This window comes from Gopherus flavomarginatus, chromosome 21 (assembly GCF_025201925.1).
Source record: "Gopherus flavomarginatus isolate rGopFla2 chromosome 21, rGopFla2.mat.asm, whole genome shotgun sequence".
In the NCBI taxonomy this organism is placed as follows: domain Eukaryota; kingdom Metazoa; phylum Chordata; order Testudines; family Testudinidae; genus Gopherus; species Gopherus flavomarginatus.
The window spans coordinates 17,037,961-17,063,254 of record NC_066637.1 but is presented as its reverse complement, the minus strand read 5'-3'; the positions used below and the strand labels follow the sequence as shown (position 1 = coordinate 17,063,254).

Genomic DNA, 25,294 nt, shown 5'->3' with positions numbered 1-25,294 from the left:
CCTCCGGCAGGATGCCTACTCACGCTCAGCTTCTTGTGCCTCTTGCTCCCAGTTCCTCGCACACACTTCCTCTCCTCTGGCTCCCTGGTTCCCTTTGGCCTGACTGGAGTGAGCCATTTTATAGCACCAGAGGGGCCTTAATTAGTCAGGTGCTTAACTGCCTCACCTGACTCTTAGCAGGTTAATTAGAGTCAGGTGTTCTCATTAGCCTGGAGCAACCACTGGTCTGGTCACTCATGGAACAGAAAACTGCTTATCCAGTGGCCAGTATATCTCCCTTCTACTACTCTGCTGTTCCCAACTGGCCTGGGTCTATCACACAATATGAGTTAGCATAAAGAGCTATTTGAGCTTGAGACTTGGAAACAATCAGAGAGGTTTCCTGGTCACCGGGAAAGCAGGAAATGCTGACACTATGTGAGCTACCCTCACAGAATTATGTTCTTTCACACTGGGAAACTGTGCTGCAGGGCCGCCCGGGGGGTGCGGCAAGTTGGGCAATTAGCCCCGGGCCCCAGAGGGGCCCCCATGAGAGTTTTTCAGGGCCCCTGGAGCGGGGTCCTTCACTCGCTCCGGGGGTCCCGGAAAACTCCCGCAGGGCCTGGGCCCCCAGAGCGTCTTCCGCTCTGGGTCTTCGGCAGTGGGGGGTCCTTCCGTCTCGGAGCGGAAGGACCCCCCCACGGCCGAATTACTGCCGAAGCGGGACCTGCCGCCGAAGTGCTGGGTCTTCGGCGGTAATTCGGCGGTGGGGGGCCCCTGCCACGGGTCTTCGGGGCACTTTGGCGGCGGGTCCTGGAGTGGAAGGACCCCCAGCCGCTGAAGACCCTAGGCCCTCTGAATCCTCTGGGTGGCCCTGTTGAGCTGGGTGCAGCCTTTGGAGAAAGGTCTAAACAGATCTTAAACCCAGAACTGGGTTAGGCATCAGATTCCTGCTCGTAGAGATAAACCCCATTACAACATCAGAGTGTGGGGGGGGAAATCACCAAGTGCTTTCACAGGGCCCAGTCCTGCTTCAGGATCCATGACATAGACCCCTGAAGTCCATAGGCAGATCCCAGTTCCACTCAAGCAAATTCCTGTAGTCTTCAAAAGGAGTTTGCCCGTATAGGGGGCCTCAGGATTTGGTTCCTATTCTTTTATCATCTGGCCTAGAAGATGCTCATTGATAACCACAAGCCTCTTCCTCTGCCAGGAGACAATACAAGAGAGACCAAATGTGTTCGCAAAACAAACAGGCTGCTCTTACCAGAATCTCTTTGATGGGGAAGTTTTTCAGGCCCCCATCTCTGGGAGAGTCCAGAACCACAGGGAAGCATTTGTGAGGAGCATGGATGTAGCCAAACTCGATTTCATCCTGTCCAAGTGAGAAAAGCCATCCATTACATACAGGCAGATGGAGAAGCACTATCCCTCTCTAGTGACACACTCATACTCAGCTAGGGTGGCCACCTTTTCAAAAGACAAAAGCAGGACATATGCAGGTGCCCCACCCCCCTCCATAGCGCCACCCCCACTTCTCCTCTTCCCTGAGGCCCCACTCCCTGACCATGCCAGAAGCTGGAACCGAGTCGTGTAAGAGTCTTCCAGGGAGCATGGGCTGATGTGGGGAGCCCTGAAGTCCCAGACTCTCCCCAGCCTGTGTCCCCACCCCCCTGGGGCATGCCACCCCCCGGGCTCCACACAGTGGCCTGGGTTCCCTGGGCAGCTCTTACTACTGCTTGGTTCCGGGTTCTGGACTCGCCAGGGCGGGGCCTCGGGGAGGAGAAGCAGGGAGCGCGGCCTCATGGCAATGGGGGGGCTATGGCCCACCTCAGCAGGGCCGGCTCCAGGCACCAGCAAAGGCAGCAGGTGGCTGGGGCAGCCAATAGAAAGGGGCGGCACGTCCGGGTTTTCGGCAGCAATTCGGCAGCGGGTCCCTCACTCCCCCTCGTCATCCTCGGCGGCACTTTGGTGGCAGCTCAATTGTTTTTTGGTTTTTTTTTTCTTTACCGCTTGGGGCGGCAAAAAAGCTGGAGCCGGCCCTGCACCTCAATCCCTGTCCCCACCAGGAAGAGGCTGGCAGTGCCCCTGAGCCTCGGGCAGGCCCGGCGCGGCGCTGCAGGGCATCCAGGACAAATGATGCCCTGGAGTCATTCAACCTGGGACTGGGAGCAGAACTCTGCATTTCGGGACTGTCCCACCCAATTTGGGATGGGTGGGCACCCTATACTCAGCACTGACTGAGGCCCAGATCCTCAAAGGTATTTAGGCACCCAACTTCCAGTGATTTCAATAGGAATTAGGCGGTTACTGTGGAGGGTGTGGGCCTGAGAGCCTTTCACCCAAGCTCTTGTTGGCGACTATCGGCTCCATTTCACAGATGGGGAGAGGAGTGCAGAGAGGGGAAAAGTTACATTTTCACAAGCGTCCGCTCATTTGAGGGGGCCTCGACGCATGGCGAAAACAAGTGTCTGGCTTTCAGAAGTGGGGCGCCCCCAGTTCCAGCCAGGTGTTTTGTGCAAGCCTTCCTCCCCACTTGGATAGTGCTCCTCAATCCAGCCCTGGAGCACCTGGAACAGATCTGCCAGCAAACCTCAGTTAAGACTCAGAGCCCTCTCCCCCCATCCCCAGAGCACCCTACCCAAAGCAGAGATGATCCCAGTAAGCTCTCTGGGGCAAGGACCCTCTTTGTGTTCAGTGTTTCTATACCACTAGCACAATGGGGCCCTGTCCATCAGCAGGGCTCCTAGAGGCTACAGTCATGCCAATGAGGAACGGACCATCATCACGCAAAGCTTTGTAGTTTATATGATTCAGTTTCTGGTGAGGTGGCCCTTTAAGAGGTGGGGGCTCAGTTGCATCCGTGCCAGGCTTTGCGCAGCTCCCCAGGTGATAGACACGAGTTTAGGGGATCACGTGACAAGGATGTCATGTGACTGAACTAGGCCTGTTGCGAGGTATAAGGCAGCCGGCCTTTAGGAAGGGGCGTGATGCCAAGGAGACAACGACACTGCTGGGAAGAGAGCAGATGAGAACTCTCTGGAGCTCCAACGTTGAAGCCTGGGAGACAGAGACCTGCAAGGAGCAGGAGGTGAGAAGTCCCAGCTAGGAGGGCTGCAAAGGAATGAGTCTGGAGGGAGAGCTCTAAAGAAGGGGAAACTGAGGCAGTGTCTGAAGCCAGACTGGGCAAGCCCAGCCATGGAGACTAACACAAACCAATCTCATTTAACGACGGCTGATGGCTGGCAGGTTTTAACACTGGAATTGTTTAACGTACTAAAGGAAGGAAAAATCTTTGTATCGGTCACCATCTCCCACACCACCTCACCTGCATCCAGCGGTCTCCACGATTCATGTACCCATAGCAGACCTTCAGGTTGCAATTGGCTTTGCTCACTAAGCTCTTCACCTCCTTCAGGAAAAGATAATTATCCTTCACACTGTGAAAACAAAGGAAAAGAGGAAAACATTGGAAGAGGAGGCGGGGAAGAGGGGGAAGCTCACAGAATGGAGAGGGGGCCGAAAATTACGTTCCTCTTCCCAGGCCTTCGAAAGTGAATTGTCCCTGGCCAATATACCCTTCCAAACTCTTCCTGGAAACTGGGAGTTAAATACTGTCGGTGGTAAGGCTGTGGAGGTGACGTGTATGAATCTGGCCACAGCTATAGGGCTAGGCTGCTGAAGCAGCAGACTGCTGTTGGCAGCATATTACCGAGCTGGGCTCCGATGGATGGGTTTAGATTTGGGGCTGGGAACTCTGCCATGCTGGGACGATCTCCAGGATGAGAAAACCTGCCTTACGGTGATCGATTCAAAGAGCTCTATCTATTTAGTGTAACAAAGGGAAGATTAAGGGAGTGACTTCTTGATTTACGAGTACTAGTAGCTGATCACAATGATTCAGCTTTCAGTCACTGGATCGTGTTATACCTTTTCTCATCTAGATTTCACTGCTACATAGACCTGTTCCTGAGAGAGGACACATCAAGATTTCAAGTTGCTTTCAGATGAGTGTTGTGTTGTGCAATACTTTCTACTGGCGCTCCCATCATGAGTGTTCCTTAACTTTGTACTGGAGCTCCCATCATCCTTATCTTTGAATCAGCTGGTTGAGTCTAGCCATCCTGACTCTCAGTACTTAACAGATTAACAAATCAATGGGACTGCTCTCAGCTCAAGTCTTTAGAAGGTTGGGTTTCTAACAGGGTATATAGACAGGCACTGAGCAACAAAATCTGTTAGCATGGTGCCTGCACCTGCACCATGCCCTGCAATCATTCATGTCCCAAGACATGCGTGGTCATGCCAGCAACAAGCTGGCATGTGTATAGGGAGGCATCTTCACTGGCTCTTTACCTGCATACAAAAACGTTGACTGGTGCCAAGGTGTTTGGAGTCATTATCCACGGAGCAACTCGGAAAACTACCGTGTCTGTGAAAATCGGAGCCCGTGGAATCTCCTGGAGGTGAAGCAGAACATCGCACACAATCAGCACGTTCATAGGGCTGCTGAGCTCAATAGTAACAATGCACGGGTGGGTGAACAGAAAGGGTAGACAGTGGATGTATAGGTCGGCGTCCCTACGGCCGTGGGTGAAACAGGCAGTTGAACAGGTCAACCAAGATTTGCTGAGTGCTGAACTCTTACTCCCAGAGTTGAGAGATATCTGCTAGGGATAGGTTCAGAGTAATTCACTCAACCCCACCTTGGTACAGCAAGATGTGGCCCACTTCCGACCCTGAGGAGTCAGTGGGCCAGATCCACAGCTGGTGTACATTTGCACAGCTCTATTGGCTTCCAGAGGGCTACGCTGATTTACACGAGCTGCAGATCTGGCCGCAGGACTATCTCAGACCGTTCTCCGTGGCTCCTGTGGACCCTATTTCTGGGAACCATGGAGTAACTGTGGAAAAGTGTCCTAATGTAACCCAGAAGTTGGAAGGGTCAACGCAGCCATAAAGCAAAAGCAGTGGAAAGCTGAATGATTGAGTTGAGGCCAATAGATGTGCTGTGAAGTGAAGAGATGCAGGGATATTATGGGTACCTTTTAATTTGGGATCTTATGTTGCACTCTAGGGATTCCTTAACCCATAAGTGGCTGCTTATTTGTGTTATGCAGATACAGTACATTCTGCACTGATACTGTCTGGGTACTGAGATTCCGGGGAAGCGCACATTTCTAGGGATAGATTTCCCAGGTCCAGCTGGCTTGCGGCACCTCAGATTTGCCCAAATTGGAATGTAGGCAGTGGAATTTAGGATGTAGATATCATTTAAAACAGTGGAATTTAGGGTTTTAAATATCATTTAAAAAGTTAAACATTTAAACGATTACGAATATTTTGGTTAAATGATTAACTGATTAGAGGGCCGGCTGGCGCAGCTCGGGCTCGGGCCGATCCGGCCAGCAGGTGCAGCTGGGGCTGCTGGGGTTGGCGGGCTGGCTGGCCCAGGGGTTAACAGTTAAGGCAGGTTAACTGGTAAAACTAATGCTTACCTGGTAACAGGTTAACCAATTAATATTTTACATCCCTAGTGGAATTAACCTATGCTTCTCTACTAACCTCCTGGCAGAAAGACGCCCACGATTGCTGTGTTCTGTAAACCCAGTTGTGTGAGCAGTGATGTTACAGAACCATAGAATCATAGAAGATCAGGATTGGAAGGGACCTCAGGAGGTATCTAGTCCAACCCCCTGCTCAAAGCAGGACCAACCCCAACTAAATCATCCCAGCCAGGTCCTAGCGGAGAGATCACAGCGCCAACCCCCTATGCATGTCATATGACATGCAGCGGCACACTCTGATCTCAGAGAAAGGCTGAGCCTCTCGGCGGTAGGTAAAGTTTCATTAGATGGCTTGTGTCTCCATAAAATTCAGCTCACTCGAAATGATCGGCGAGCAGGTGCAGCATGCTCCAAAAAGACACTGACAACTTAAAACAAAAAAAGGACTTTGAAATAAATCTCTTAGGCCCGGGCCAATTTAAAGTTGGCACATTAGATGTGCTAAGTGACATGTTGAGCTTTAACATCACCAGCGCCTTCTTCTGTTATATAACAGCTCTAATGGGGAAGACGATGGCTCGCACCAGCTTCTAGCCGGATCCAGCTGGCGAAGACCCCAAATTAACCTGAATGCCTGTAAGTCTCAAAAGGAGGGTGGGAGGAGGAGTTTACTACTGGGGTGCAGCCCCTGGAGAGAGAGGTTATATATCTCCCTCCACTCCTGTTGCAACCCCACTGAGACATGGAACATTAAATCCCTTGTGGTCTTGGCATGGCTCATCGTTCTCTCTAAAATAGAAACACTCACACAGCAGAGCGTTAAGAACTGGTGCACGCTCCCCTACCCACCACAGATTTCATTATGTTACGCTTACACATTTAGCTTTTTGCTTTGCAGAGACATTATTTGCTCTGCCCAGGTGAGAATTTAGCCCTGAAGGACACAGCAGCCTTGGAGACTGAAAACCTGATTCGTCCCCATCTTGTGTCGTCACTTATGCAAAGTGACTGCAGAACTCTGCCGCTGGTGTGAGGATGCTGAGAATTCTTGGGGGCTGATTCTGATCTCACTCACTCCCGTTTTGCACTGGCAAGACTCCAGTGGAAGTGCTCCTGATTTACCCGGGGGGTAATCAAACCCTGATGTGACAGCATTTTGCGTCTGCTTTATCTGGGGGATAAATGATGGTACACGGTGAAAGGCCGTGGTATAAAGTGATATCCACAAGCTGTCCACCCACTGTGCTTTAAGGCTCAGTTGGAATGATCACTTCAAGGTTGGGATAACAGCGACTTATGTCTATGGCCCAGTCACTCCTTGGCCTCTCTGGTGAGGCTGCCAGTGAGGGAGCCAACTGATGCCAACTATGGTGACATATGTGATATGGAGTCTATTCATGAAAAACTGAACTGAGACCCACTAAACTCACTTCATATGGGACTCTGAAAAGTCTGTGTAACACCTTTCAGGCCCTACCAACTTGGACTGGATTTGAATGAGCAGCTTACAGGCTAAAGACTCAATATCCCGTTACTGATTCCCTGAGACATCCAGTCCCCATGCAATGATTATTGTAAGACAAGAGTGGCACAAGTGTGCATCTGGAAGGAAATGTAATTCACAAACATCCCTGGGTTTAGCACATTTGACCTGTTCTTGGGCTTCCAATGGTTACTGAAATAAATTAATCTCCCTGATGTCAACTGAGTTACCTAAGGATGCATCATGCCAGTCAACTGATATTTTACAGCTTGCTACGTCTGCAGTGTTGCTAAACCCATGCAATTAAACATCCTGTTCCCAGGGCACATCATGCCCTCCCCTCCCTACCATGCCCAACAACCTCAGTTAATGACTCTAGAAGGCTGATGTTGATGGAAACCAGCCCAGGGAAGGTGTCATCCGGGAAGCAGAGACCCTCCACGAAGAACTCCAGCTCTGCAGATCCACCTGTGTATTTCACCACATGATACAGCTTTCTCCTACCCAGGACATGGATGTAACGCTGACCAAAGAAAGGATCTAGAAGAAAAAAGGGTGTGGGGGAGAAGAAATGTGTAGAAAAATGGGGCTTTCCTGTAGCACATTCTCTCCAGCTATGTAATTTCATGGGTATCCCTTCTTCTCTCACCCTTAAGAGGTCCATGCTTGCATCTTTAGTTCTATGACCCGCATGGCAACACTCTGGGGATCGCTGGTGGCTTCAGGCCATAATTTGAGACCAATTGCTGCTCCTGAAGGAATTCTGCACCACTGCAGACACAAAGAATTCATGTCCCCCACAGATTTTTTTTCTCCGCAGAATATAGATTCTACTGGAGAGATGCCGCAGTTACACCTTTTGCCCAGCAGAGGCTGCTGTGGTGCCAGAAGAGAGGGCAGCCAGCCAGCAGAGATGCTGCAGTCCTCACAGTGGGACCAGGTGAGGAGGCATGGGATAGACAGAGTGGGGCTCCCAGGGCTGCAGTGGGAACACAGAATGGGGTTCAGAAGGGCTAGTAGGGGACACACTAGGGTGCAGGCTCAAGAGCTATTGAGGTGACAGCATTGAGCCAGGGGCTGAATGGGAGGGGTCTGCAGAGCCACATGGGGAAGGGGGAGTGCAGGGATACATGAGGATGGGGTAGAGACGGGGCTGTAGGGCCATATGAGGACAGGGGAGTGGAGAGGCAGGACCACATGAGGACAAGGGCAGATGTGCCATACTGAATGGGAGAGGCTAGGGGTCTGCCAGGGTCTGCATGAGGGAGGCTCCTCACCTCCCTAACAATTCCCCGCCCCCCCAAAAAACCCTGTTCCATACTTCTCCCACCCACACCCAACAACCCGCCTGGTTCACTCTCAGGCTTCACTATTCCTTCTCCCTCAGCTCCTCTATTACCCCTGACTCCCCCAAGCCTTTGCACTGCTTCTGAGAGGTGCAGGAAATACAGTTCTGTATTAAATGAACTCAAAGGTCTGTATTAATATGCCTAGTAAGAAAGCTATTTGTCCAAAAACACTTCCTGATTTTTTTTGGTCTGTATTGTTACAGACATACTTGCTGACAGGTATTTTGAAATAATGGAAACTGGCGTGATTATATTGTGTTATTTTGACAAATCAGATATGCAGAATTTTAAGGTATTGTGCGCAGAATTTTTAATTTTGTGGCGCAGAATTCCCCCAGGAGTAAATCCCTGTGCGCCACAGATACAACCAGAGACTGTTGCTTGTCTTTTAAATAGCCAGTTAATAAGGTAATTAAGTGGAGGGGTTAGGAACCCAAGTATCCAGCACTCTAGGCCAGTGCACTGTCATTTGAGCTAAGGGAATGGCTCCACGCAATCTTGCCAAGACAAGTTCTTCGATTTCAGTCCCATAGCGGCTGGGCTCTCTGCGCCCTTGAGAGCTGTAATGTCATCGTGTGCTGACATGCTCTAGCCTCATACAGACGTTTTCCTACAAGCTGCAGAGAAAGATTTTTTTTTTAAACCCTGTCTCTGTTTTAACTGTTCTTTCAGCATTGCGCCTGCCAGGTTTCAGAGGCACTTTGTGTTCCAGGGTTTTGATTCTGCTCTGTGGCCTCTCAAAGGCAGGATCAAAGCCGCATCCCAGCGAGGTTTCAGGCTTGGTCCCAGATGACACCACCAAATTGAGTTTTAGAACCTCCTCTGCCCAGAAGAAGTCGCTGTGGCTACTCCTTAATTCACTGCGACCAGGGTGTGCATTTTGTCCTTTCAGGTATTTAGGATAATATTCTTATAGCGTCACTGAGTTTAAGGCCAGAAGGGACTGCCAGATCAGCTGGTCTCTCCTGTATATCACAGGCCCATCAGTCCCACCCGGCATCCAGACACTGAAGCCAACCACGGTGAGCCAGTTATGGAATCTTGGACCGAGCCGTAGAGAGAGGAAGCATGGCCTTCTGGTTATGGCACTGGCCCTAGAGTTGGGTGAATTTTTTTTTGGTGAATACATTAGTCACCAAAAAAGGCACCTTCAGGTCACCTCGAAACATTTTGTTTGCAAAACGATACATTTCAACACAACATTGCATTTAGAAAGGCAGCTAGATTTAATGAACAAACACAGAAAAGGAGAACAAACACCCTAGGCGGAAACGAAATGTTTCATTCAACCCAAACCAATTTTGGGGGAAGAGGGTCGGTTTCGGCCACCGAATCAAAAAAACAGTGATTTGCCCAGCTCTACTCAGATCAAATCCCAGTTCTGCCACAGCTTCACTGTGTCTCCTGGGAAGACTTACTTAACATCTCAATTCGCCATTGCTAAAATAGGAATAATAATCCTCTCTTTTGGGCTAGCAGCTAACTCTTACGTGTATGCCCCAGCACAGTGGCCTTATCTTAAAGCAAATAAAAATGATAATAAAGATTGGATAAATCCCGTGCTCCAGAAAGGGCGCTTAAAAACTGTAAGTTTAAGAGCAACGAGCCAGCCTTGAAAACACTGTAGATTTCCTTTCACGTATTATTTCTTTCACGTATTATATTGTTAAATTGTTTTGAAATGATTCTAATGCACATGGAAGAAACTCAACACCCTGTGAAACACCTGTGCCAGTTTCACTCCATGTCTGAACTACTCAGAAGCATCAGAGAATTTGAGGTCGGCCAGGACAAGCATTTCAAACAGAATACATGTGTCCTGTTTTAATGGACAGATGCTGGCTTTCTAGCAAGCTCCCAATGGATGAAAGCTCTGAGAAGGAAGCCGCATGGCCTTGTGGCTCGAGCACTAGGCTAGCACTCAGAAGACCTGGGCTCTCCTCCTGGCTCTTTCACTGACTTGTTGTATGTTGCATCCCCTCTCTGTGCCTCAGTTTCTCCATCTGTACAAGAGTGATCTTCATACTGACCTTCTTTGTAAAGTACTTTAAGATCTATGAACGAAAACGTGCTACCTGAAAGGGAGTATCATGGTGAGACTTTTTCCTGGCAATCAAGTATCAGGGGGTAGCCGTGTTAGTCTGTATCCACAATAGCAACATCTGAAGAAGTGGGTTTTTTACCCACAAAAGCTTATGCCCAAATAAATCTGTTTGTCTTTAAGGTGCCGCCGGAGTCCTTGTTGTTTTCCTGGCAACAATTTTCTTAAAGCCTCTTTGCTAGATTATTTCTCCCAATCTAATAAAATTTCACCTGGGTGATATGGCTCATGGAAGATCTGGTAGATAAGTCTCTCATTGGCTGTTAATTGGAACCCAATCATATGCAGACACTGATTTTTTTTTTATAAATCAGCCTAAATCCCAAGTCAAACATGCTCTGGCATCTGCAACTGACTGCACTGCCCTGGTATGAAGGGCCAGCTCTGGGAGAAACATTAGGACAAAGGCACTTGCCAGAGATGCTGATGGCCCTGCTCTCTGTAACACACCGTGTTTAATTAATGTCCAGAGAGAGAACACATAGAGCTCACCAGTGCTCGCATCCATGGGAGCTGGCAGGGGAATCAGAGTGGAATTTTGGCAAGGGAGTGGGATCAACTCATCACTCATCCATTCACTCCCTGGCAGCTCTCAATGGTGGGCAGGTAGTTGGCCTGGTGGACGCTGGCTCTGCATTGCACTGAGCTAAGGCAGAATACGTCACTGGGGGGAAAAGCCTCACCATTTCCCAGCTCCAATAGGAAGTGAAGGTCGTAGGCAGCATTAAGCATAGCACGCCCGGCGGGCATTGCCCCGTCTGTGTGACAATGGGAGATACAGTCATGTCACCACAGGATTGCTCATTGAATGATAAGGTGCTGGCACAGGTAAAGCACGTCAGCTGGGTGGGTGGTGCCTTATGCTATGATCCACTCAATTCTCCTAAGCTAAGCAGCACAGAGCCTGGTTGTTCAAGTAGATGGGAGACTGCCCAACAACACCCAAAGGCTATAGCAGGGGTGGGCATGCTTTCTGAGCTGCAAAGGATAATCTTCAGAAGTTAAAGATCCAGGAGTGCCTACTGGGGCTTCGGACCTATGGGGTGTGCCTGCCTGGGTTCTCGCCCTGTAGTGGGGTGGTGGGGCTAGCGATTCTGTCCCAAGCCCCGGCAGGTGCCTCCTGTGGGGCAGAAGTGCTGAGATTGGGCAGAAGCTCCTAGCCCCACCACTGTACGGCAGAAGCCCCAAGCTCCCCACCGAGGCTGGTAGTTGGAGGAGCTGGGGGCTCCGCAAGCCGCCCTTTCACTGTAAAAGAGTAACTCGCGAGCTGCAGTTTGGCCACCCCAGGCTAGAGCAAAGCATGCTGGTTATTCAGTAGGAACCAACCATGCACACACGTTTGCCTTAGAAAACAAACAAAACCCTCTAAGAATAAACATAATACAAACCTGGTCACCCAAAGGACCCCATAACCTGATTCTGAGTCCATTCCTCCGTCTATCCTCATTGCCTGTTATCACCCCCAATGGTTTGTCTTATCATCAGCTTAGACTGGGACAAGTGTGTCTCCTTGCTGTGTAAAGCACCATGAACACCACAGACAAGTGTGAAAGTCTGAAGAAGTAAGGTTTTTTACCCAGAAGAGCTTATGCTCAAATAAATCTGTTAGTCTCTAAGGTGCCACTGGAATCCTTGTAGTTTTTGTGAAATAACAGTGACCTTAGTGTCTACTAGATCAACTTGGCATGGTGCGGATTCCAGCCCTGACTGGGACAACAGCAGTGCTACAGCTTGAGATTACAGGGTACGAGCAGTGGGGTGGGGAGAAATCTTACACAGACCTTCATCATGTCTGTGTCCAAGGCCCTCACTTTCTTTGAGGGCGAAATCCACCTTCAGGGAAAGCAGACATAAGATCCCAGGAAACAAAGCATCTTGTGTTGCTTTTGCTCCCAATATGAGAGATGGAGGTAGATAGAGGAAAGGACTGTTCCCAAACTCCACCCACAGACTGAGAGAAGTCAAATAGCTTTGCTAAATTAATGAGCGATGAAACACATAAACATCAACACTGCTTGGCTCATCATAATGCTTCAGAGTTAACACCCCATTGGGAGGGAGGAGGCAGTTCCCACTTCCCAGAGCTGTTGTTTCTGTCACACCTCTTTGAGACAGGCACATCTCTAGTATCAGACAGACAGCATGGCTTCAGCATCCACACTGGGAAAGCTATCTTTGCTACTATAATGTTAGAAGCGTAGGGCGGCAGCCTAGTCTGTCACTAGTATAACTCCAATGACTCTTGATTGATACCAGCCCGAGCAAGATCAGGATCAGGTATTCTTTTACAAGACAGTAAACTCTAAATTTTGGGGGAAATGATGGAGCCACCAGAGAAGTGCTGGAGCAGTGAACTACTGCCCGCTGGGTGAGTGATTCCCAAAGGGTCGATTGTTTTAGTGGGAGGGGTGTGCCTGGAAAACCTCAACAAAGCACATACAGGAAACAAGAGAAAAGGAAAAGAAGAGTTTGCAGCACCAGAGAGGGTTAAAAAGCATCATGAAACGGGGAAGGAGAAGAGAAAGAAAAGAGGAATCACTTACTCTCCACATAAAAGACTCCTACTTTGTCAGAGTCAGACATAGGAACGTAGAGAACCATTTCATACCCAGCAGGCAGTCTTGGGGGGCCTTCGGTTCTCAAGATCATCCGAGACATGTCCCGCAAATCTAAAAACAACAAAGGCAAATAAAGGCAGGACATCGGATCCAGCATTGTCACCGCTTCCGAGGTTATTAAAGTTATCAGCTAACAACCGTGTGTGGCAAATTAATGAACAGGAAACATATGGAGGTGGGTACGAGGGTCAGCTTGGGAAAACCAGAGCACCTTCCCTAGGTGATCCATGAAAAGACCAATAGCAAAGGACAGTTGTAGACACCCAGAGTTCCAGAGAATTCACAAACCGCTTGCTTCTGCGCAGGTGACTCTGGAGAGGCAGGCGGCAATCACAGCATTACTGCGCTGCATTAGGAAGCACTACTGTGGGCATCCCACCCCTGTTTGGAGACACATGGTCACACACGCGACCGTCCTCATAGACTCATAGACTCATAGACTCTAGGACTGGAAGGGACCTCGAGAGGTCATCGAGTCCAGTCCCCTGCCCTCATGGCAGGACCAAATACTGTCTAGACCATCCCTAATAGACATTTATCTAACCTACTCTTAAATATCTCCAGAGATGGAGATTCCACAACTTCCCTAGGCAATCTATTCCAGTGTTTAACTACCCTGACAGTTAGGAACTTTTTCCTAATGTCCAATCTAAATCTCCCTTGCTGCAGTTTAAGCCCATTGCTTCTTGTTCTATCATTGGAGGCTAAGGTGAACAAGTTTTCTCCCTCCTCCTGATGACACCCTTTTAGATACCTGAAAACTGCTATCATGTCCCCTCTCAGTCTTCTCTTTTCCAAACTAAACAAACCCAATTCCTTCAGCCTTCCTTCATAGGTCATGTTCTCAAGACCTTTAATCATTCTTGTTGCTCTTCTCTGGACCCTCTCCAATTTCTCCACATCTTTCTTGAAATGTGGTGCCCAGAACTGGACACAATACTCCAGTTGAGGCCTAACCAGCGCAGAGTAAAGCGGAAGAATGACTTCTCGTGTCTTGTTTACAACACACCTGTTAATGCATCCCAGAATCATGTTTGCTTGTCCTGCTGCCAAGCCCCAAAATGAAGGAGAACCACACAGGGGCAGACCAATCTCTTTAGCCTGGGCAACAGCTCCATTGCCTGAGTGTCCTAATTTAGCATTTCTGATGCAAACAGCTGCCAGTAATAAGAGGGAGACTGCCGGTAGCTCACTCACAGAGAATCCTGCTGAACAGTAAAATAAAACCAGTAACATCTGTCCAGTGAAACGAGGCACAAGTGAGGGGCAGGTCAACAGGTGGGCTGCAGTGGCTGGTAGGCAACGGGGGTCTCCCCCTTGATTACACCAGCCAGTTATTACTGGAGGAAGCGGAACCAGCGAGTTGCATCTGCTTTTCACAAGTTCTCTGGTTGCTGTGCAGGAGAGATGCTGCCCTTCCCTGGTGTTACTGGCCTGTGAATCTTCATGTATGTTGGAGAAACAATCACCAGAGGTTTAGAACTGGGGAGTGAGCGCAGACTCCTCCGGGGGCTCTGAAAGTCTGGCCAGGTTCTTCCCTTTTCTTGCATCGGCACTTGTCATAAAGACTCTGCGGGCCAAATTCTGCCCATAGTGGCATCAGCGTAACTTCCACTGTCTTCAGGATCTGTCCTCTTACCCCTATGCAACCTCACCGAGGCAACTGGCTCCCACGGATGTAACAAACCGAGAAGGGAATTTGGGCCTGCCCTTGGAACTGAGTTACGGATTCTGTTTGTGATGCAGAAGCCAGAAGAGAAGCCAGCTCACTCATGGCTGGGCTGTTAAACAAAGTAAAACTTACTCATCCCTAAACTGATCTGACCTGCCTCAAACACATGGGATGCCGATCTGCTGAGTCCAGAGTCAATGCTGATGCAGTTGCTTTCCAGGATAGAACATCACTTTAAAAGGACACTGGAGGATCAAATTTGGCCCCAAATGCAGGTTTAGTGTCTAGAAACTTGAACAGCATGAAAAGTGAAAAGTAAAGTAGCTTTTAAAAATTCTTTTTGCTTTGATAACCTGCGTCGTTATCAGCAACAAAGAAAAGGACATTTAAAAACAAACCAACGCTCCCCAGAGTTATAAAGGACAGGGGTCTGCTTATACCTTCTTTGCTGAATATTTTTTCATCATCGCAATCCAGTCCAGAGATAAAAGGGTTGTCCTTGTCGCAGTTCACCAGCAGGATGGCCCCGTGCCCGTCTGGGCCCCACGTCCAGGTTCCCTGAAAATATAATACTCTGGTTTAGGGTGTGTGCTCCCATGTCTCCCTCTAGTGGCCAACCCCAGTGACTATAAGCCTGTTACTCAAAGAAAAGAATAATTCCTTTAGCGCCCGGGGTTGGAGGCCTGTGGCTTCAGTGCTCGAGGCTGCGCATTCAATCCTCACTGATACAAATGGTGTCTGCACACACGTGCCCCCAGTTTGTGCCTGTCGTAACTATACAGGGAAGGGAACAGCCCTCCTGTGTACAATACTATATAAAATCCCTCCTGGCCAGAGACACCAAAATCCTTTTACCTGTAAAGGGTTAAGAAGCTCAGGTAACCTGGCTGACACCTGACCCAAAGGACCAATAAGGGGACAAGATACTTTCAAACCTTGGTGGGGGGAAGGATTTGTTTGTGTGCTCTTTGTTTTGGGGTTGTTCACTCTTGGGACTAAGAAGGACCAGACAGCAATCCATGCTCACGTTGTCACAATGTGTGAGAGCATCTAATCCACCCAGATCTATCCCTCGCGGAGGCATCCAAGTGTGTTACCAAACAGGATGTAGCTCCCCCTCAGCCACATGATCTGCAGCTCCTGGAAGCCAGCCCTGTGTAGGGGGTGCAGCCACTAGTGGCTGTGTCAGAGGCGTTTGGCCCTATGCCAGATGCTGTTACTCTATGGAAAACAACATAGTGTCTCTCTAACTCTGCCGCCCCCAGCTTCCTGTGGGGAAGAACAATCAGCCTGAAGTGCAATTTAAACCCTGCATCAGCTGACTGCGACTGACTATGGCAGTGCCTGCATTGGGCTGTACGTGGGCACCATGGGCCGAACACAGATTCTAAGGGAAGGAAAGTCACAAATTTATTGAACAGCAATTTCATTCCAGGCTCCACACCTGGGCCCAGGAGTCACATTTCACAATGTGTCCTAAGGGGCCAGGAACAAGTGGATCCTTTAAAAAACCCACATGGAAAGGCCTGTCGGAGTCTGCAGCGCCCTGCTGACACATGCTAGCACAATGGAACCAAAGGCAAACTCACCTTCCTCGGGTTGTTCTTTTCGACCACTCCATCGCGATCTGCGTCGACGTCCAGAGAGATCCCTAGGAACACAACACATCTGGTCAGATCACTGCTCACCTGAGAATAAGAATTGAGGGCTGGTGCAGCGGGCAGAAGGGGCAATAAAACAATCTGCATGGAACTTAATATTCAGTGGATGTGACAAACCCATTTTACAGATTTATAAGTTGTAAAGCCAGAAGGGACCACGGTGATCATCTAGCCTGACCTTCTGTTCAGCATGGGCCAGAGACCATCCCTAAAATAATGCCCAGTGCAAAGCTTTTCGAAACCTATCGCATCTCGATCTACAAATCGTGAGTGATGGAGAAGCCACCACGACTCTTGGTAAATCGTTCAGCTGAGCGACTTGGGCTCAGTCTAAGGTGTGCTTTCCAATCCTTCCGTCGGCCTCATAGAATCATAGAATATCAGGGTTGGAAGGGACCTCAGGAGGTATCTAGTCCAACTCCCTGCTCAAAGCAGGACCACTCCCCTCATGGCTCTCCTCTGAACCCTCCCCAATGTATCAACAGCCTTCATGAGTTGTGGACGTCCCTTCTGAAACGCCTGGGAGGCAAGTGAGTTAAGCCCTGAAGAGAGACCAAGTCTGCACTGGCCCCCTCTGCATTCATTCAGGTGACCAATCTCACCTGGGTTTCGGAGCACTCCAGGGGCGGGCGCTAGGGCTGTTCATTAAGAGCAGCCACACTAGGCGCAGCTGCGCCCAGCACTGGCATCACATCATGAGGCAAGAGACACTGGTGAATTCCCTGGCCGCTCCTTGGCTCAGTAACCGCGAAATTGTGGAGGCGACGCCCAGTGCTGATGTAGCAGCATCCCCTCTTGACAAGACAGTTTGCAGAGCCCTGTGCAAAGTGATGCAGAAAGGGCCCCATCCAGCCCCCTCCCAGAGCCCCGCTAGGTCTCGCTGCCTCCTCTGTTGTCTCCTGTTGAAGACTCCCCAGTGGCCGTGGCATTAGGTGAGCTGGGAAGCCAGAGGGGGAGCTTCAGTGCACCTGCCTGAGCAGGGGAGGGCAGGACGGGCATTCAGGGGCCGATGCGCCACTGATTTTGCTCCTTGCAAAAGCATTTACACCCGTGCACATGGAGTGCACTTTGCAAAGGTGCAAGTTTCCCCCTGACATGCAAGGGCAATGGAGAAGCAGGTCTTCAGGGCCAGTAGTGGCCCAGCGGCACCAGAGCTGCGGACGGAGATGGGGATAGTGATTTGCTGGCACTGGGCAGGGAGAAGGGCAGGTGTGTGCGTAAGGGTCCTAGAATCACACAGACATTAATGATGCTTTATACTTCTCCAATGTATCCACTCTGGGGGCTCAAAGTGATTTATAATGAAATTACCCCTCTCACATGGGCGCTGATTATACTAAATGGGGAAACTGAGGCACAGCGAGGTTAAAGTGACTTGCCCAAGGTCATACTACTCAGGGCTTTTGACTCCCCTGTCTGTGCCTTAACAACAACCCTAGCTGTCTTCCAGCAGCTAGCTCTTACCTAGCACTAGGCCTTGGCTACACTGGCGCTTTACAGCGCTGCAACTTTCTCGCTCAGAGGTGTGAAAAAAACACCCCCCTGAGCGCTGCATGATACAGTGCTGTAAAGCACCAGTGTAAACAGTGCTGCAGCGCTGCTCGCTAAACCCCCTCAGGATGTGGAGTACGTGCAGCACTGGGAGAGCTCTCTCCCAGTAGGAGAGGTTGGTAGCATTTCCCCCATTTTACAAATGGGGAAACTGAGGCACAGAGAGGGGACATGACCTGCCCAAGGTCACCCAGCAGGCTAAGAGCAGAGCTGGGACTAGAACCTACATCTTCTGAGTCTCAGTCCAATGCTCTATCCATTAGGATACCCTGCCCCCTGCAAACTGCCCCTTTGGAGCCATCACTGACTGGAGCGCAGACCAGGCCTCTCCCTTTGTGGCTGCCCTGCTGAAAATCACATTTTCCAAAGGCACTCGCTCACAGCTCAGTGCACAAAAATAAAACCCGCGCCGTCATGTGCTCTGCCAGGGTGTTAGGCAGATTAAGGGGAAATGTCACAAGGATTGTTTTCATCGGGTCCAGGACACTTCAGAGAAGCAGAAGAGAAAGAAACTACAGAGCAGTTGGCTCTTCTCTTTCCCTTGTCTTTCCCTCTGGTGCTGCCCAGTAGCCAGATTCTGCCTAGGCTGGAATCATTTCTGGTAGGACCTGGCCCAGTGGCTAGAGCACAGGACAAGGAGTCGGTGTAACCCTCCTGGGTGTGTCTGTCCCAGCTAGTGGCACTGAGACCACATAGAGGTTAATGAGTCTGCTACAGCCTTAGCTAGTAGCCATGCGGCTTTTATCTCATGCAGTAGAGGCTCATGCACTAAACTTCAGTGGTCCCAACTTCGATCCTAACGACCAGGGTCTGTCGGTGTTACACCAGGACTCCTGGGTTCCACTCTGAGATCAAGGAGTATGTGCAGTTCAGTGAGTGTCAGGATGCCTGCGTTCTGCGGTGTGACGTGAGGTAAGCCGCCGCCCTTCTGTGCCTCAGTTTCCCCACCTGTAAAAATGAAGATAACACTCACCTTTGTAAAGAGCCCTGCCCTTGCACAAGATCTGTAAGTGTGAGCGCTTGCTGAGGGAGGAAGGGCTTCAGCTGTCACATTAGAAAGGCCTAATCTCCTCCTTTCGTGCCCCCCCGCCCCAGATATTATTTCACTCCTCCACACTGCATGTGGGGCATGGTTTACTACAACTGACCCCTGGAAAGCTGCTGCCTCTAGTCAGCCTGCAGGTCTGAGCAAATAATTGAGTTCTCCATTTGGTGGCCAAACCGAAAAACAGAAAAAAAAAAGTTCAGCTAGTTTCAAACCAAAAATGATTTTCCCCCTGTTCTTCCTCGCCAAAGGGGAAAACTGAAACATTTTGTTTGCATTGAATGAAACATTTCAAATGTCATTTTGAATGGCTATTTTCTAAACAAAATGAAACATTGCTTGCAGTGTTGTTGTAGCTGCGTTAAGAGAGACAAGGTGGGGGAGTAGGGTTGCCAGGTATCCACTTCTTTTACCGGAAAGCCCTGTTGAAAAGGGAGCCTGGCGGCTTCAGTCAGTAATGGTGACCGGACCGTTAAAAGTCCAGTTGGCAGCACAGCAGCGGTAGCTCTCTGCCTATCCTAGCGCCACGCGCCACCCTTGCGCCAGAGTGCTGGCTCTGCAGCTCCCATTGGCTGGGAACCGTGACCAATGGGAGCTGAGGGGGCGGCACCTGTGGGCGCAAGGGTAGCGCGTGGAGCCTCTCTGGCTGAACATGCGTCTAGAGGCTGCACAGACCTGGCGGCCACTTCCTGAGAGCCAAGGTAATCGCCGCCGGGACCCTGTACCCCACACACCCCAATCCCCTGCCCCAGTCCCCCACAACACACCAACCCTCTGCCCCAGCCCGGAGCCCCCTCCTGCACCCCAAACCCCTCATCCCAGGCCCAACCCCAGAGCCTGCCCCCCCAGCCATGCCTCACCCCCTCCTGCACTCCAACCCCTGCCCCAGCCCCGTGAAAGTGAGTGAGGGTGGGGGAGAGCGAGCGACGGAGGGAGGGGGACGGAGCAAGCAGGGGCGGGGCCTCGGAGAAGGGGCATGACAGGGGTGGGGCCTTGGGATGGGGCGTGACAGGGGTATTTGGTTTTGTGCAATTAGAAAGTTGGCAACCCTATGGGGGAGGTCATATCTTTTATGGACCAACTTCTGTTGGTGACAGAGACAAGCCTCTGCTTACAAAGAGCGCTCTTCTTCAGCTCCGGAAAACACTGACATGTCTGAAAAGAAAGTCGAGGGTTTTGTTTGGCCAAAACTATTCGCCAAATTTGACCCAAATTCATGAACAGTTTTGGCGCCCCGAAAGATGCATTTTTTGGACCAATTTCCATTGGCCAAAAAGATTTCACTCAGCTCTAGGCACAGCACAAGCTCTCAGCTACAAGACAAGTGGTACAGATCCCGGACAGACAGGCCGACAAGAGGTGAAATTCCAGCCCAGGAGTGCAGCTTCCCGTTTCCATAATGCAGCCCTCTGTGGTAGCTTGCGTGGGAGAACCTAGATCTCTGACTTTGTCCTGTTCAGTGCTGGCCCTAAACCAAACCAGCTGGGGCAGAAGGTTGGCTTTGCTCTTCCAGCGTGACAGGAGAAACTGAAGCCGGGAGCAAATATTTAAAGGCATGTACTGATTACCCCACCAGAGACGTGAAACTTCTCAGAGCTGCATGCTGAGTGTTTAGCAGTCTAACAGACACAGGGTCAGTTAAAGCCAGCACCTAGTCTCCTGTCCAGTTATCTCCCAGGAGAACATGCTGGTTTTCAAACATGGGCGGGTGGGTACATAGAGGTGTGCATGTTTCAAAATTCATATCCGATCCTCAATAAAGAAATGGCTGAGGCACCATTTCAGCTCATGCTCAAAGGCATTAGTGAGCGATCGGGGTTTTAAATCAGTGCTCCCACCGGGACTAGTCGTTTTCACTCACATAGCACTTAGGGTTGCCAGGTGCCTGGTCAAAAAGAGACCCTGGGGGCTCTGGTTGGCACCGACCGAGCCATTAAAAGTCCGGTCAGCGGTGCAGCTGGGGCTCGGGGCTAAGGCAGGCTCCCTACCTGCCCTCGCTCCGCGCTGCTCCAGGAAGTGGCTGCCAGGTCCCTGTGGCCCCTAAGCGCACGGGTGGCCAGGGTCTGGGAGGCTCCGCACGCTGCCCCTCCCCGAGTACTGGCTCCGCAGCTCCCATTGGCTGGGAACTGTGACCAATGGGAGCTATGGGGCTGGTGCCTGCAGGCGCAAAGGCAGCATGCACTGCGCAGAGCCGCCTGGCTGCCCACGCACCTAGAGGCCGCAGGGACCTGGCAACTGCTTTCTCGGAGCCGTGGTGAGCACCACCGAGACCCTGCCCCACTCCCACACCCAACCCCCTGCCCCAGCCTGGAGCCCTCTCCTGCACCCCAAACCCCTCACCCCTCCCGCACCCCAAAGCAGAGCCTAGGGTTGCCAGCTGTCTAATCACACAAACCCAAACACCCTTGCCCCAACTCCTCCCTGAGGCCTCACCCTGCTCACTCCGCCCCCCTCCCTCCAGCACTTGCTTTCCCCCACCTCCACTCACTTTCATGGGGCTGGGGCAGGGGGTTGGGTTGCGGGAGAGAGTGAGGGCTCTGGGCTGGGGGCGAGGCAGTTCGGAGTGTGGGAGGGGGCTCTGGGCTGAGCCTGAGGCAGGGGGTTGGGGTACAGGATGAGGTGTGGGGTGCAAACTCTGGGAGGGAGTTTGTGTGCAGTAGGGGGCTCAGGGCTGGGGCTCGGGTGTGGGAGGGGAATTGGGGTGCAGGCTCAGAGAGGGAGTTTGGATGCAGGAGGGGGCTCAGGGCTGCGGCAGGGAATTGGGATGCGGGGAGTGTGTGAGGGGTGCAGGCTCTGGGAGGGAGTTTGGGTGTGGGAGGGGGCTTGGGCCTGGGATGCAGGTTGGGGTGCAGGAGCAGGTTTGGGATGCTGGCTCCAGGAGGGGGCTCAGGGCTGGGGCAGGAGATGCAGGCTCTTGGAGGGAGTTTGGGTGTGAGATGGGGCTCAAGGCTGGGACAGGGGGTTGGGATGTGGAGGGGGGTGAGGGATGCAGGCTCTTGGAGGGAGTTTAGGTGAAGAAGGGGGCTCCGGGCTGGGGTGCAGAAGGAAGTGAGAGGTGTGAGCTCCAGCCGGGGCAGCACTTACTTTGGGTGGCTTTCAGTCAGCAGCACAGCGGAGCTAAGGCAGGCTCCCTGCCTGCCCTGGCCCTGCACTGCTTGCGGAAGCAGCTGGGCCATCCCTAGGGGAGCATGGGGGGCTCTGTACACTGCCCCTGCCTGCAAGCACCACATCTGCAGCTCCCCTTGGCTGCAGTCCCCAGCCAATGGGAACTGTGGAGGTGGTGCTTGCAAGCAGAGGTAGTGCGCGGAGACTCCCTGCCTACCCCCAGGGGCTGCAGGAACATGCCTGGGATTCTGGGAGTGGTGCGGGGCCACAGCTGTCAGGGAGTCTGCCTTAGCCCCGCTGGACTTAAAATGGACTAAAATCTCCTTGTTTGGCTTCAGTAGCCTCCGGGAGATAGAGCCCGATTCCAGGAGACTCCCAGCGAAACCAGGAGGGTTGGCAACGCTACTGGAGCCTCCTCCTGCACCTCAAAGCCCTCATCTCCCACCCCACCCAGAGCCTACACCCCCAGCCGGAGTCCTCATCCCAACCCCCTGCCTCAGCCCGGTGAAAGTGAGTGAGTGAGGGTGGAGAAGAACGAGTGACTGGGGGGATGGAATGAGCAGGGGTGGGGCCTTGAAGAAGGGGCAGGGCATGGGCCAGGTCTCAGAGAAGGGGTGAGGCAGGGGTGTTTGGTTTTGTGTGATTAGAAAGTTGGCAATCCCAGTAGCACTACACATGCAGATGGCACTTTACAGGCATGGAGGGGCGGTAGGAAGTTCTACAGAAAATCTCACTGGCACTCTATGGTCCTATCACCACCACCCCATGTCCTGGTCATGCATCAGTGGTGCACAGTGACATGGACAGTCCCAGGCTTCTGCTACAAACCCCAGGAGACCCTTGGACCCCACCCAAGTACAGAACCTTTGCAAGCTCCTTAGCCACCACTTGAAACCTTAAAACTCCTGCTCAGATGGTCCTGCCATTTTTACAGACATCATCACCCCGACCCCCTTCGTTTTCAAAGTGGGATCGAAGCGGCTTAAATCAGGGATTTGGGGCCAGATCCAAAACCCACTGAAGTCAGTGAGAGTCTTTCTGCCCATTTCAATGCACTTTGGATCATGCTATAGGAGCCAGATTCTGCTCTCGTTTACACAGGTATAAAGCAGGAGCAACTCCATAGAAATCAGTGGAGTTACTTCGGATTTCTACTGGTGTAAACGAGAGCAGAATCTGGCTCCTGTGACATGATCCAAAGCGCATTGAAATGGGCAGAAAGACTCTCACGGACTTCAGTGGGCTTCGGATCGGGCTCTAACCCCCGATTCAAGCCCCTTGCTCCCGGAATCTGCAGCTACCCATTATCATTACTGTAACACCCGGGAGCTCTCGCTGTGGAGCGGGACCCCAGCGTGCTCAGCGCTGTATGGATACCAAACAGAACGACAGTCCTTGCTCCTCTGGTGATAGCAAAATAGTGTATTTGACATAGGCATGGTTCCGAATGGCACGCACTGAGGCCGGTGGCGCCTCCCGAACAGTTTCATGGTAGCAAACTCAGTGGTTTCTTGGCGCCCAGTATTGGATTTAAGCGCCTAGCTTTGCCACTAGCTGCCTATTTCAGCACGTCGTGCAGCAGCAGGATTTGCACTGAGGGTGTTTCTTTTTAAAGGCATCTTGCCATGTTATAAATAGCCTCTATTGAGTCAGGGAAAGACCAACCCCCTCGTTAGGAAAGGAATTTTTGGCTGCAACTTCGCTCAGCCTTTAGGTCATCACCCGGCTTGGGAAGATAAAAATCTCATCCTCATACTCCTCGCTGGTGCGTCCTTACTCTTGGCATCGCCTGCAAGACTCCCGTCAACTTCCATTACGCAGGGCTGATTCTGCAAATTTGCACTTGCAGTCCCACCGAGACCCCTCACCCCAGTAAGGGTTAGAGAACAGGAGGGCGGAAGCTTCCTAATGGGGGGGTGGGATGGGGGAGGAGGAGGAAATGGTACCTGAACTGTGGCCCCCGCACTGCCCCTTCCCCAAGCCTCCACGTTTGCGCTGCCCCTTCCCTTGAGGCCCCTCCCTGTCGCTCATCCTCATGGCTGGTAAAAAGTGGGTGGGCCCCCCATGTCCCCCCCCATTAGAGAATCAGGCCCATAGGGTGCCACTCCTGCACTTGGGTGTGTGTGGATGGATGCTTGCACCTGTGTGGAATCATAAATCATTAGGGTTGGAAGGGACCTCAAGAGATCATCTAGTCCAACCTACTACTCAGAGGAGGACCAATCCCCAAATGGCCCCCTTAAGGACTGAACTCACAACCCTGGGTTTAGCAGGCCAATGCTCAAACCACTGACCTATCCCTCCCCCCAAGGAGCCCTGCTGAAGTCAAGAAAGACCCTTCTACAGGATCAAGGCCCTGTTTTGTAGCTATGGGCCTGACACAAAATCTCAGATCTAAACGCGCCATAATTTTGCAGTGTCCTTTGGGGAAGAGGCTGCCATTCGTCATGTGTTTTTGTACAACACTCCTGAGGTCCCTTCCAACCCTGATACCCTATGAACACAAACAGCAATAGGCCTGGCTCCTGACTGGGCCTGGAAAGCGCTACCACTTTACAAAGAAGAGAGCCCCTATCTATTAGTTGATCAAACTGCAGCTCATGAATATAGATCACTCTCACTGTACGCTGTATCAGTTTATTTAGTCACAGTCATAACTATAAAGGGAAGGGAACAGCTCTCCTGTGTACAATACTATAAAATCCCTCCTGGCCAGAGACACCAAAATCCTTTTACCTGTAAAGGGTTAAGAAGCTCAGGTAACCTGGCTGACACCTGACCCAAGGACCAATAAGGGGACAAGATACTTTCAAATCTTGGTGGAGGGAAGGCTTTTGTTTGTGTGCTCTTTGGTTTGGGGGTTGTTTGCTCTTGGGTCTAAGAGGGACCAGACATCAATCCATGCTCTCCTAATCTTTCTGAACCAGTCTCTCATATTTCAAACTTGTAAGTAATAGCCAGGCAAGGCATGTTTGTATTATTTTTGTTTTCTCAACTTGTAAACGTCCTTTTTTGCTAAGAGGATTTTACTTCTGTTTGCTGTAACTTTGAACCTAAGGCTAGAGGAGGTTCCTCTGGGTTCTATGAATCTGATTACCCTGTAAAGTTATTTTCTATCCTGATTTTACAGAGATGATCTTTACCTTTCTTTAATTAAAAGCCTTCTTTTTAAGAACCTGATTGATTTTGCCTTGTTTTACGATTCAAGGGGGTTGGATCTTGA

At 51.1% G+C, this 25,294-nt stretch overlaps 1 protein-coding gene across 1 annotated transcript in view; it reads right to left on the bottom strand.

Annotated features, from left to right (window-relative positions):
- LOC127038620 (protein-arginine deiminase type-2-like) overlaps positions 1 to 25,294 on the bottom strand; it is a 78,815-nt gene that overhangs the window by 23,288 nt on the left and 30,233 nt on the right. The window contains exons 4-10 of the mRNA XM_050931324.1: positions 16,299 to 16,360; positions 15,150 to 15,267; positions 12,963 to 13,088; positions 7,331 to 7,509; positions 4,336 to 4,439; positions 3,308 to 3,419; positions 1,247 to 1,354 (exon numbers count right to left, since the gene is read on the bottom strand). Coding sequence (XP_050787281.1) covers positions 1,247 to 1,354; positions 3,308 to 3,419; positions 4,336 to 4,439; positions 7,331 to 7,509; positions 12,963 to 13,088; positions 15,150 to 15,267; positions 16,299 to 16,360 — 809 coding nt within the window. The remainder of the gene's footprint in view (positions 1 to 1,246; positions 1,355 to 3,307; positions 3,420 to 4,335; positions 4,440 to 7,330; positions 7,510 to 12,962; positions 13,089 to 15,149; positions 15,268 to 16,298; positions 16,361 to 25,294) is intronic.